Raw genomic sequence first — 14,244 nt, 5'->3', positions numbered from 1 at the left:
TATGGCTCTAAATTAGGAATTATTTTGAAGACCAGTCAAAACCAGTCCATACAAACTATGACAAGGGACAATATACACACTTTGAAGACATCCCTCAACAGCTCTATGGGCAGTTCCCATTATAATAGAGATAATCAGACCCACAAGGAGAATTGAATCTTCTTTGGACTGTCAGTAATAATAAATCCCACACTCTTCCGTATCTTAAGGTTATAGAACAGTTTTATTGGACAAGGACAAATGAAAACTGGAGGGTGATGAATTCTGGAAACAAAATTTGACTCTTTACCACACCTTGGAATAGCATGAAAATCTGGGCTCAGCACAAATTCCTGTGACCACAAAAGCAGCTAAACTCAACACTCAGAGGGACAGACCCTGAGTCAGAGACTGATCCCCTCATGTCTGAATGCACTACAGTACACTGTCCATGTTGACAGCATTTCTACTTTGCTTACCACAAGACTCCTGATACAGATACAATTCCAAATTTTGTCACGGGAAGTAATTACAGCCGAGTAAAATTTCTAAAAGCTTAATGGAAAGAAGCAAAGCTTCCCCACCGGCTCCTGGGAACCCCTGGCCAATGAACCCTCAAGGGGGCAGGAAAGCATCCAGAATGACACCAAGAACCTTAAGTCCCACCCAGGCTATAAAGACAGAGTAGATAATCTTACAAACACATCCATTAAGTATTCTGTCCTACCTGTGAGAGAGTCCAAGATTCCTACACTATTTATTGTTTACCAGAAAATCAAAACAAACAAGTCACCCTCAATCCCAAAGACAAAAGAAAATTATGTGATAGATTACACAGAAATAAGGAACAATGTAAAGGAAAGGGTTGGGTGGGGAAACTAGATACAGCAGGAATAAGTTGTATAGCATTCTGCTGAAATGGGATGGAGATGCTCTGAGAAACAAAGCAATTTTCTGTGGACATTGGTGATTCAGATTTAATGGGACTTTGGTTATAAGAACAACAAGACTCAGTAAAGTCTTGAAATTTGAAGAAATAAAGAAATAGAACATAGGGAAAGTTCCAGATTGTTGAAAACAGTGGGAGTAACAGACAGCCAATCACAGCAGAAGTAGGAGGATTTTCATGAGGATTGGAATCTGGCTACAGTAGTACACAATTTACCCTCATGTTTAGACTCCGAATTTAGAAGCACTATTCTAAATTTGAAGATAATTAACAGGGTTAGGTAGGTATAGTCAACATGGAGGTAATATATATTGGTAAGAAGAAAGAAAGGTTATGTATTATCTGTAAAAGTGAGAGTTTGGAAGTGGCAGAACAAAATAAAAGGTTCTCAAAAGCAAAACCAGTCCTAATTCTGGATTCTGTCACACAAAACATAACATGGTCTCCACACCCTCTTTCTCAGGATCTTTTCAAACAAGTCCTCTTGCACTCTTCTGAATTCCAGTGGCAACAAGCCTGGCACGTCCAGCAGATTGCCTGTCTGCTGAGAGTTACTGAACCTTCCTGTTTTTATCTCAGATTCCAGCCAACTGCAGTTGTTGATTTTTGAAAACTATCCCCTTTGCAGCACTTTCTGACCCCTCAACACTTAATTCCTATCTCTCTTGCAAGAAATAAGTCATGACATAGAAACAACATCAATTTTATATAAAATGCAATAAAACATTTCAAGTAAGAGCACATGTTAAAAACACATAGTTAGACTAGGAGAAAACTTTTTACCATTACCTGGAACCTTATCAACAGATGCAAACACTGAGCGCTGAACTGTAGGATCACTGATACCTCGGCGAGACTGATCATAGAATCTAAAAGGAAGGTGATGAGCTGAAGAGGGCGACCCATGTCCAAAACCCATAACCTCTGAAGATGTTTGCACAGGAAGATCCAAAAGTACTAGAAAATAATAAATGTATGCAATAATTAGAAAATGGTACTGCAGAAAATTGTGTTTAAACAGAATCGTATGGTATAAATTACAATGTTTAGAAGAATAATTAACTGCTTAATAAAGCCAACTGCAGCATTCAAATCTCATAGTTACTTGACTTGATAATTTTTTGTTTTATATTATTGTGTACTGTAAAGTTGTATGTAATCTGATGCCATGCAACTATTTTTAATGTGTTAATATGCCAAAATATCCATTTATAATGGATTCCAAATGTATTAACATTTTAGAAACTAATTCAGTTGCAGAATTAAAATCCTCATTAAACATTACCGAAATTAGTCAAACTTTATTTTCAGCAGAATGCAGCAAATTTTTGGCCCTCTGCATCAGCATTGCACAGGGATGTGTGTTTAGCCCACTGCTCTACTCTCTTTACACCCATGACTGTGGGGCTAGGCATAGCTCAAACAGCATCTATAAATGTAATGATTATACAAACATTGTTGGCAGAATTTCAGATGGTGATGAAACGGCATAGAGGAGTGAGATATATCAGTTAGTTGAATGGTGTAGCAGCAACAACCTTGCACTCAACATCACCATGACAAAAGAGCTGATTGTGGACTTCAGGAAGGATAAGACGAGGGCACACAAATCAATCCTCAGAGGGACCAGAAGTGGAGAAAGTGAGTAATTTCAAGCTCCTGGGTGTCAAGATCCCTGAGGACCTAACATGGACACCATGTATTGATGCAGCTATATATATTTCATTGGGAATTTGAGGAGATTTGGTTTGTCACCTAAAACACTCAAAAATTTCTACAAATATACCTTGGAGAGCATTCTGACTGCTTGCATTACCATCTGGTATGGGAGAGGGGAAGAGGGGCTACTGCACAAGATCGAAGTAAGACCTGATGAAGGATTATGGACCAACACGTCCAGTGTACTCTTTTCCATAGAAGTTGCCTGGCACGCTGTGTTCCTCCAGCATTTTGTATGCATTGCTTGGATTTCCAGCATCTACAGATTTTTTGTTGTTTATGATTAAACCCATGAACACTACTGTTTTTGCACTACTTGTTTTAACTATTTAGTAGGCACTTACATACTTAATGTGACTCAGCCTTTTCTCTATATTTATTTATCAATCATGTATTTCATTATACTGCTGATGTAAAGTTAACAAATTTCATAACATATGTCTGTGATATTAATTTTCATTCTGATTATTGTTATTCTACCACTGTCGGACTATAGCAGTGAAGTACAGAACTACCAAATGGTCCTGATATATGAATTTACATTTAAATTCAGTTAATTAAATAAATCTGGAATAGATTCTGAAAACAACTATCAGTAATGGCAACCATGAAACTACATATGACACCTGATCCATAGTAATATATTGGGGTCTTAGAAGTCTCTGCAGAAATGGCTGTTCAAAGACAATAGGAGCAGGGCAGCAATGTTTACATTGTATGAGAAGATATATACGCAAAATAAAGAAAGATATTCATCATCAACTTTGACAATAAGTACCATTGTCAAGTCACCACATTCAACATCCAGGGGACAGCATTTACCAGAAACTTAGTTGGAACAGCTACATAAATATCAAGACTATAAGAACAGATAAGAGGCTGATTATTTTTGCAGTGAGTGACACCCCAACATCTTTCCATTATGTACAAACCACAAGTCAGGAGTGTGATGAAATACTCTCCATTTTTGTTTTACAAGATGTTCGGCATCCATCAACCTTTCTGAAACCTCTCCCTACAACTCAGCACTTCGTGGCTAGAATCTGTGTGATTGACAATATCTTGTTCTCACCCAGGCTACTCTACCTCCCAAATTTGTGACATTTCCTACTAAGGACAAGGGCAGCAGACAAATGAGAATACCATTTGTTCCCCTCCATCAGAAGAATAAAGTTGACCTAAATGAAACCTATTGAATGGTGAAAGGCCTTGATAGAATAGATGTGGAGAGGATGTTTCCTATGGTAGCAGAGTCTAAGACCAGAGGACACAGCCTCTGAATAGAGGGGTATCATTTTAGAACAGAGATGAGGAGGAAATTCTTTAGCCAGACAGTGGTGAATCTGAGGAGTTATTTGCCACAGGTAGCTGTACAGGCCAAGTCTTTATGTATATCTAAGGCTGAGGTTGATAGGTTCTTGACTGCTCAGGGCACAAAGGGATACAGGGAGAAGGCAGGAGATTGGGGCCGAGAGGAAAATTGAATCAGCCATGATGAAATGGCAGACCAGACTCAATGGGCCAAGATGGCTTAACTTGCTCCTATATCTTATGGTCTTAAGATCACAAACCATCCTGAAGTATACTGTTGTTCCTTCATTATTAATGAGTCCAAATCCCTGAAATCTCTAGCCAAAGGTGCTGTGAGAGTACCTCACTAGCAGGACCGCAGTGGGATGAATCATCGTCCTGTCATTATTGGGCAATAATTGTTGTCCTTGCCAGATCCTAATAGGTAGATATAAATAAATGTTTTTCATTCATAATTTCTATTGCCTTTGAGAAACAAAAATGATCTAGCAAAATTTGAGAATTCAAACCAAATGGAATTCAATATGACCAGGTTCTTAGAAAAAAATAGTATGACAAAATCAATTGGCAGCATTTAATAGATGGATATGAAATGACTACAAAGCAATCAAACCAACAAACTAGCCAGCTGTCTGCCAGTCTTGCATGTTTAAACAAATACCTGTCATAAACCAGGCTGATGCACTGGAGTACGTATGGAGTAATTGTTTTGATTAATAAAGTATTCTTCTAATATTTCCTCACTGATGGTGTTCTGCTGAACCTATTGAAAGCCCCTTGAAACTGGATCACTTACATCCTTCTGAGGGGAAGAATTTCTTCAGGATAAGATTTCATTCCAATACAATTACAAATCTTCTCATAGGCAAAGTGCAAAAGATAAACAAAATTCAAAGTGGCTTAAGACAAGTTCTGGGAAGAGCACTACATTGAGCAACTGTCAACTCCTTTGAGGGGGAGGGAAGAGGCAGTGCTGGTGACGATTCTAAGAACAGGGAATTACGGTTAATTTTGTTTTTGTGGCTCCGCATAAAGATTTTTGTTTATATGTAATGCTCTGGTTGATTTTTTTTACTGTTATGCTGTACTATTTCATTTTGTGCTGTTCTGTGCGAGCTGCCAGATCTCAGCTTATGTTCGGGTTGTTGATTTCGATGGATGCTGTGTGATTGCCCTGAGCATTGATCCAGTGAGTTGTGTGTTTAAGTCTGTGCTAAACGATTGTCTGGTAAAGTGATTACAATACGTGGGAATGGATGCTGCAGAGGTTGAGCGGTGGTGCAAATCCACGGGGTTATTGGTAACAAATGCGTGTGTGTTGAGTGGGGTAGACATTCATATCCCTGATGAGTTGTTAATCCAAACTTTAAGTACTGTTAAAGCGTAGAAACAGTTATGATTGTGGAGTGGAGGTTTGATAAAATGGCAAGCAAATACTTTGTTTTAGTCCAGACAAGCACTGATCTAACGACAGTGGAACTGCCTGGTGCTACTGAGGCCCCGGGACAGGGAGGGCCGTGGGCTGTCCATACTTTCCGGGAGGAGGAGAGTGTAGGAGAGCAGGCCAAATTGCAAGCTAAGTCTCTCGTAGTTGGGGGTGGAGACTTCAAAGACAGGTTGCTTTCATTTCTGCGGAGCGAGGGGAAGGACTGGTCTGATTTGGAATTTCTAATGAGTCCCCCAGTGAAGAGTGGGACTTCTGAGTTGATATCAGCCCTTACCTCTCTTGCAAATAATTGGCCTAGTGCCCAGGCAGAGGGTCCTAGTTAACGAAAGCTGAGAATGTTCTCAGGGGTGAAGCCCACCCGAGGGTGAAGAGGAGTATGAGACCTGGACGGAGTAGACCTCTCAGTTGTAGGTGAGTGACAGTGCACTGATGACATAAAAAGACAGCGATTGGTTGAGAGTTTGAGAGGCCGAGCTGCTGATATAGTGAGAGCCATAAAGACACAGAAGGGGAATGGCTGGTATTGTCTATTATAATTGTGGTGAAGAGGGCCACTTCAGGTGGGAGTGTGAACGATGGGAAACCCTCAGAGAGTGAGCCCCCAGGTATCTAAGCAGAGAGAAAAGTCACTAAACTTAGAAGAGATCCAGTGAGGGAATGGCCTGGCGTCTCGGTGGGGAACACGTTCGTAGCAAGTTATCAAGGAACACCCTAAAGCAAAAAACCCTATTCCTGAAGGTTTAGTGGAACCAAGCTCCAGTGTATCACTATGGATAGAGAGTATTTATGCTACAGCCATACTTAACACAGGCTTGCAGGTCACTTTGCTGTACCATTTGTTTTACTGCCAATATCTGATGCATTTACAGTGAACCACTCAGCACACTAGAGATGTGGGGTCTTAGTGCGGGTGGTTATCTGTATGATAGTTACCTGTCAGTGAAGCTGGAGTTTTTGAAGGCAGATGTGGGAGTGGCTGAGGTCCTTGATACATTAGCGTTGGTTTGTCTGGACCCCGTTGAGAAGGACGGCGTTTCAATTCTTGTGGGGACAAACACTCCTATTGTGAAGATGGCTAATGGGAGCCTACAAGGACAGAGCTGAAGACAGCTTTCTGAAAACATTGTCCGTTCACTCGGTGTTTCAAGCTGCTTTCAAGAAAGTGCGTGGCCGCACTGGACCGGATAATGAGCTTAGACGAGGGACTGAGTGGTTCACCCAGTCAAAGCTAATCATGTTAGGCCTGGGGAAGTAGCGAGAGTGATGGGAAACCCCAAATTTCCCAGAATGCCTGAGGCCAAGGCCCTCTTGGTGGATGCTCAAGAAGACTACGAAGAGGAGTTGGGCTTACCTGCTGGGGTACTGGTGAGGCCTGAATTGCAGAGGCCCTCGGTTGTACAGGTGAACAGGAAGGGCAGTGATCAACAGGAACACTACAAAGAGGGAGGTCACCTTCAAGAGGGGCATGCCATTGGCGCACCTCTTCCCAGTGACGGTAATGTACAGTGTCCCTGTGAGACAAGCCGGGGGGAAACTCTCTTCGAAAAAGGGAAAGTTGACTGCTGAGTCATTCAACTTTGGGGACTCCCCAGTACCTACAGGTTGGAAGAGGAGGTTGATAGAAAAGATGTTGAAACTGGAAGCTGTCTTTTCTACTGACGAGTTTAATCTGGGTTGTTCCAGGAGCACTTGCCGCACTATCCAGGGAACGGAGGACACTCCATTCAGAGAGAGGTCACAGCGACTGGCCCCTGCAGAGGTGGAAGACATTCAGCAGCATTTACGGAAGCTGAAGGAAGCTGGGATCATCTTTGAGTCCAGAAGTCCCTATGTGTCCCCAATAGTAGTGGCCAGGAAGAAGAATTAGAAGGTACAGATGTGTGTGGACTATAGGACTCTGAACAGGTGGACTGTCATTGACCAGTATACGGTCCTGAGGATCAAAGATGCACTGGCCTGTCTTGAGTGGTGCAAAGTGGTTCAGTGTGCTGGACTTGAGGAATGGATATTACCAGATCCCCCTCTTTCATTCATATGTACACTGGGATTCTTCTAGTTTGAAAGGATGCTCCAGGGCTTATTGGAAGCCCCTGCGACTTTTCAGCATGTCATGGAGAAAACGGTGGCGGATATGAAATTGATTGAGGTATTGCTGTATCTGGATAACCTCAGTGTTCTGGTCCACATTGGAGGAACATGAAGCGAGGCCACTGAAGTGCTGGGCCGCCAGAAAGTTGAAGGGTTAAAACTTTCGCTGGGCAAGTGCCAGTTCTGCAAGACATCTGTCAACTATGTTGGGCACAGAGTCTCATGGGACGGAGTAGTTACAGATCTGTCTAAGATAGAGGCAGTGACCACATGGCCAAGGCCCCAGACTGTAAGCAATTTGTACTCATTCCTTGGGTTCTGCGGGTATTATTGGAGGTTCATGAAGGACTACCCTTTTAAATCAGCTTCTGTGTGGTTACCCTCCCTTGGGGAAGAAAGCGAGGAGGAAAAAGGAGAGGAGGGTAAAGATTATCTTAGCTCTTTGGAGACTTTTGGAGTGGGATAGGATGCAAAATGTTAAGAGGCCTTTCAGTCGCTGAAGGAGTGGCTGACACAAGTGCCTGGGCTAGCTTTTACAGACTCTCGATTGCCATATGTAATGCATATGAATGCCAGCAGAGAGGGCTTGTGGGGTGTCCTGTATCAGGATCAGGGCACCAGGTTGAGACCTGTTGCATTTGTCAGCTGGAGTCTGTCACCCTCTGAGAAAAACTATCCCAAGCACAAGTTGGAATTCCTGGCATTGAAATGGGCTGTGGTGGATAAGTTGAGTGACTATCTCTATGGTGCCAAGTTTAAAGTGAGGACGGACAACAATCCCCTAATTTATATCCTGACCTCGGCTGTGGTGATATCACCTGCAATGATGTGCCGGTACATGATTGAACAGAGCACTGAGCATGCGCAGCATTGCTAGAATGTTCCAGCATGTGGCTTGGTTAAGACATGTTTGTTTATTACTGTAAGTAAAGTTCTCTAATTCTTCCACAATATGATTCTTTACTGTTAACACACGGTATGTTTAAACAGAAGTAACATAACATGGTGTCAGAAGTGGTTCTGGAAGACTAAAATGGGAGAATCGAGAATTGAAGATAATCGAGAAAAAAAAAGAAAAAAGTTCGAACTGTATACGGTAAAATGGAAGGTTTACAACCCCCATCAAAACTTCAGCTGACTGGCAATGTAGCTGAGAATTGGAGGTTCTTCAAGCAACAGTGTGAACTGTACTTATTGACGATTCATTATGAAGCAAAATTGGGAAAAAACCAAAGCTGCGCTTCTGCTCCATGTAATCGGGAATGACGCAGTAGACGTATATAATAATTCTGTCTTTGAAGATGGAGATAATTTCAATATAAAGTCAATAATGGTCAGATTTGAAATATTTTGTATACCTAAGCGTAATTTAATGTATGAGTGATATGAATTTTTCACATGTGTGTAGAGAGCTGCTGAAACAATTGATCAGTATGTTACTGCGTGAAGAAAATGTAGAACATGCGAGTTTGGATTGCTCACGGACTCTCTCATTAAAGATAGAATTGTTTGTGGCATTCGAGATAACGCTCTGAGAGAAAGGCTGTTGAGAGAGCAAGATTTAAATTTTGAAAAAGCTTTGGCACTTTGCAAAGCTTCTGAGACCCTGACATTGCAGGCTGAAGAGCCTTTTGTTGAAAACTGTAATGTAAATGCTGTAAAAAAGTGTGAATATATCAAGAAATATAACAACACATTGACAAAACCACCAGAGAGCAAGACAGCATTTGAAAGAAAAATGAAAAAGGCCATGTGATCGCTGTGCGTGGGAACATCGTCCAAATCAGTCTCGCATATGGCAAAATTTACAATGGCTTGCGGTAAGATTAATCATTTTTCACGCAGTTGTAAAAGTAGAAAGAAGGAAAATAAAATGAAACAAGTAAATGGTGTGCTTGAAGATGAACGTGAAGAATTTTATATAGATGCGCTTTGTGAAAATAAACAAAGTAAGAATGACTGGACTGTTCTGTTGCAAGTGAATCAAAACAATATTCTGTTTAAGCTTGATACTGGAGCGCAAGTAATTGTTCTTTAAAAATCTGAGTTTAATGCTTTAAAGCCAAGACTGAAGTTACATCAGATGAATATAAAAGTGACTGGGTATTCAGGTGCAGACATTCCAGTTAAAGGAACATGCGCAGTAAAGGTATCACACAAAAATATTGTGCATACGCTTTCATTTGTGGTCGTGCCAAAAATGTACAGTCAATCCTGGGTTTATCTGCCTGTGAAAGACTTAATTTGATGAAAAGAGTTTTAGTCTTGGATGGTGACACAGAGCGACAGAATGTTGCATTATGGTCGGCAGAAGGTGATGTAACTCAACTGCAGGTCCAGCTCACAGAGGCAAATGCTGACATGGAGAATATAAAAGCAGTAGCTGCAGTGTCTGAGACGACCAAACAGGAGGCAATTGATGATACGAAAAAGCAATGGCAGGAGGAGCGATAATGAAAGAGACACTGAGAGAATACGAGATTCAGTTTCATCACCATCTAGAGCAAGTACACTTATAGTAGGCACAGTATAAGGAAGAAGTGAAAGCACAAGTGAAGGAATTGAGAAGTTTTATTGAAATGATGAAGCCTCAGCATAAAAAGATTACACAGTTAATGAATGAATTAGTTGAAGAAAAGGTTTGTATTTCATTACAAATGGAAATGGAACGTGAACTGACTGATCTAAAGAGACATTTGTCTGAAGGACAAGGAGACAAAGTGAGGATACAAGACAAAATGAACACATGGACACAGACCAGATCATACATGGTCCAAACAGAGGAGGGAGCAGTGTTAAGAAGAAATCGCAAAGACCTTAAGAGCGAGCCAACTTCAGAGTTTCAGTTATCTGATATAGATGTGTTTTGATTAACGCTGTTCATTGTTTTTTCTTAAGGAAAGGAAGATGTGGTGATATCACGTGCAATGATGTGCCAGTACATGATTGGACAGAGCAAAGAGCATGCGCAGGATTGCTAGAATGTTCCAGTACATGGCTTGGTTAAGACGTGTTTGTTTATTACTGTAAATAAAAGTTCTCTAATTCTTCCAGAATATGATTCTTTACTGGTAACCAACGGTACATTTAAACAGAAGTAACATAACATCGGCAAAATTGGATGCCACAGGCCATCTGTGGTTGGTGGCATTGTCTGCCTATGATTTCAGACTGAAATACCAGTCAGGAAGAAGGAACACTGAGGCCAATGCTCTGTCCCATCATGTGCATGAAGGGCTGGACAGCAACAAAGAGTGGGAGAGCATTTCTGCCCCGGGAATGAAAGCCACATGACAGTTTTCCTTCACGATGAAGGGAGGGGGAAGGCAAGGGCAGGACTGAGTAGTAAATCAATTGGGAGCTTCTGATGATGCCATTCACAAGCTTACTGTAACCTGACTGCTCTGAAGAAAAACCAGTTGCCGGAATTGAGTCCTGGGGAAGTGGCAGCTGCTCAGTGAGATGACCCGGATGTCGTACCATTTGGGTCAGTGGTCGAAAAAGGAGACATGACTCAAGCAGAACGGATGAAACATGCTGCAGTGTCTCAATTACAGAGAGAATAGCCCAGATCGGAGTTGAGCAACCAGATCCTATACCGGGTCACGTCGCCTCCGGACTGGCCTCGGCGTTCCCAGCTGGTTCTGCCTGAGAAGTATTGGAGGATTGTGTTGAAGTCACTTCATTTTGATTCTGGCCAATTGAGGATTGAAAAAACCTATGAATTGCTCAGAGATCAGTTCTACTGGCCCCGAATGAAGATGGAGGTCAAAAAATACTGCAAGTCGTGCATTCAGTGTAAAGGGAGGAGGATGCTGCCTATGAGGGCCACTCCGTTGTCCCACTTGCAGAGTGCGGGGCCACTTGACTTGGTGTGTATGGATTTCCTGTCAATAGTGCCAGATGCCAGCAACACGGCAAATGTCTTCGTCATTACGGATTACTACACCAGATTTGTGCAAGCTTTCCCTAACAAGGATCAGAGGGCATTCACGAATGGGACACGGACTCGCAGAATGAGGAAATGGGGATGTGGTATATGCTGCCTTTTGCTAACTCCCCACTGATTGAGGAAGAGATTCCCAAAACTTCTCACGCTGAGGCAGGTGAAATTGGGGGGACTATCTGTGGACAGGCTAGGTTTCAGCGGGATCATGAAGAGGATGAAGCAGAGCTCAGCCAAGCGGCAGAGGGATCCGAGTTGCAGGAGGGCACGAATGATAGACTGGGGGATGACGCCTCTCTTTCTAGATCAGAAGTAGATGATGGGGTATGGAGGTCTCAAAGAATCAGGAGACCCCTAGATAGGCTGGCCTATGTTGCATCGAGGAAACAGAGCGCTATTGCTATTCCCCTAGTGAGATATGTCACTCACCTGACAAATGGATTGGAGGTGATGGCAGCACAAAATTGCTTTGAAAGCAGTGGTAAAGATGAGGTGACAAATTATTTCATGGTCATAAGGACATGACTATTTTGGTGGGAAGGGAGAGGGTAATATTTTTTACTGTTATGCTGTGTGTATTTAATTTTGCGCTGTTCCGTGAGAACTGCTCGTTTTCAGCTTATGTTTGGGTTATTGTTGATGATAAGAGATGGGGAGAAATGTCTGCCAACCAATTAGGATGGTCGAATTGAAGGGGAGGTTTCTCTGGTGAGGGAACTAAGGTCGGGCTTGGGTTTTTTTTGGTGTAGTTTGAAAGAGATGAAGAGTGAAGACACCAGAAAGAAGTGGTGGTGGGATTCGACCCAGAGTGGGACCATGATTCGGTCCCGGGGTGAGATCGATTGAGGATCGGTGACTTGGGGAAATCGTGAGCTCCAACTTGTGTACATTAGACTGTTTCATTAAAATGAGTCCTTTTCTGTTTTTGTTCCTTTCTTTACTAACTCTTTGGTCAAATTAAGAAATATAAAGCTAAGTCTTTTAATTGTATGCAGTGTACTGTCTGTTATTTCGTAGCACTCATTTGTAACAGAGTGACAAATTACACAGCATCCACACAAACTTACGCTGTCGAGGAAACCAGGGTATTTCATATATAAAACATTTAAAAAATACTTAGCCAGAGTCTAGTGGAGCTGATGAAACTTAATTCCTATTTTTTTTCCATTAAGAGCAAAATTGTGGAAGAATTCTTTAAAAGATTTCAGTGCCTTTGTTAATACTTCTTTAAAATCCGATTGCAGTTTGTTCAGATACTGAAAAATGGGCACACAAATTTAGTTGTTGGACTAGTTCCCATGCAGTTCAAGTCTCACTGTTAAACTGATGTGTAAACAAAGGAGCATAACCATACTAATTCATAGTTTATAGGGCAACATAAATGAAAATAGAGCAAAGCATAACTTGCCTTTGTTTGTCCTATCAAGTAGATGAAATTTACTTGCCAACAATCTTTAGTTAGACTATCCTTCAAGAAATAAAAACATATTTCTGCCCAAAAAACTATCAATTCAAAGATAATTGTGTTTTACATCTTGTTTTATTTCTTCTCATGATAGAAAAGCTAAAGCATTAAAGCTTCTAGCTGTAAAATTATGAATATAGATTCTCTGAAATATGTACTTTTATGGGAAAGGCATCTAATTTTGAAAGAGAAAGCTTGATTCTTTAACTACAATGAGCAAACATTAATCTACATACCATCTCTTCCACATATTTTAACTGGGTTGCTAAAGATCACGTTATCTGATGACTTAATTAAAATTGTTAATATTGAATCTAAAACCACTATTTAAAAAAACCTGACTTTGCAATGTTTTGTTACTGTACCAAAACCTAACACTGAAGAAAAGTAGATATTTAATGAAAATATGCATTTCATGGGTCACACCACATCCTAGCTTTCCCCTAGAGCAGGGGTTCTCAACCTGGGGTCCATGGACCCCTCAGTTAATGGCAGGGGTCTTCGGCATAAAAGAAGTTTGGGAACCTCTACTCTAATTTTAGAGATATATCACATTGAAACTGACTCCCTGGTCACTGTGTCCACAGTGACCACTGCCTACCAACTTTTTACCGACTCCCATTTTTTCGAATTTAAGAAGATTCTCTCAGGTGCTGAAACAGTAATCTCCACGTGGTGCAGTGGACTACTAGTGAGATTCTAAATTAATACTTGTCACTGGTATTCACCATGGAGAACAATGTGGAGGATGAAGAGTTTGAGAGAGAAATACTTGTATTCTATCTATGTTAGGAAAGAAGCAGTGGTAAAGATACTGGCACACATTAAGGTGGATAAATACCCAAGACCATTTGCATTTTTGTTGCCATGGGTGAGGTACCAGGGTCTGGAGAATATCTATTCTTGTTCATAAAGGATAGTAACAATAAGCCAGCAAACTATAGGCCATTTGGCCATACATCAATAGTAGAGAAATTACTGAAAAAAGTCTAAGGTAACACACACAAAATGCTGGAAAAACTCAGGTTAGACATCCATGGAAAAGGAATAAAGAGTCGACATTTTGAGTCAAGATACTTCATCAAGATTGGAAAAGAAGGGTGAGTAAGCCTGAATAAAAATGTGGGGTAAGGGAAGGTGTACAAGCTGGAAGGTGATAGGTGAAGCCAGGAGAGGGGGGAAGCGTGATGAAATGAGATGATGGGAGGTGATAGGTTGAAAAGGTAAATGGCTGAAGGAGAAATCTGAAATCTGGGAGAAAGGGAAAGAGGAGGGCCACCAGCAGGAGGTGATAGGTGAAGCGAGAGAAGGGGTAAGAGGGGAGCCAGAATGGGAATTTA

At 41.4% G+C, this 14,244-nt stretch overlaps 1 protein-coding gene across 7 annotated transcripts in view; it reads right to left on the bottom strand.

Annotated features, from left to right (window-relative positions):
• Positions 1–14,244, bottom strand: part of clec16a (C-type lectin domain containing 16A) — a 230,884-nt gene that overhangs the window by 39,194 nt on the left and 177,446 nt on the right. For all 7 annotated transcript variants that reach the window (XM_073060358.1, XM_073060359.1, XM_073060354.1 and 4 more), the window contains one exon: positions 1,718–1,885. In XM_073060358.1, the coding sequence (XP_072916459.1) occupies positions 1,718–1,885 (168 nt within the window). The remainder of the gene's footprint in view (positions 1–1,717; positions 1,886–14,244) is intronic.

The sequence above is a fragment of the Hemitrygon akajei genome, chromosome 11 (genome assembly GCF_048418815.1).
Source record: "Hemitrygon akajei chromosome 11, sHemAka1.3, whole genome shotgun sequence".
NCBI classification, from domain to species: Eukaryota; Metazoa; Chordata; class Chondrichthyes; order Myliobatiformes; family Dasyatidae; genus Hemitrygon; species Hemitrygon akajei.
The sequence above is the reverse complement of the archived record's forward strand: the minus strand, read 5'-3'. Positions and strand labels throughout refer to the sequence as shown.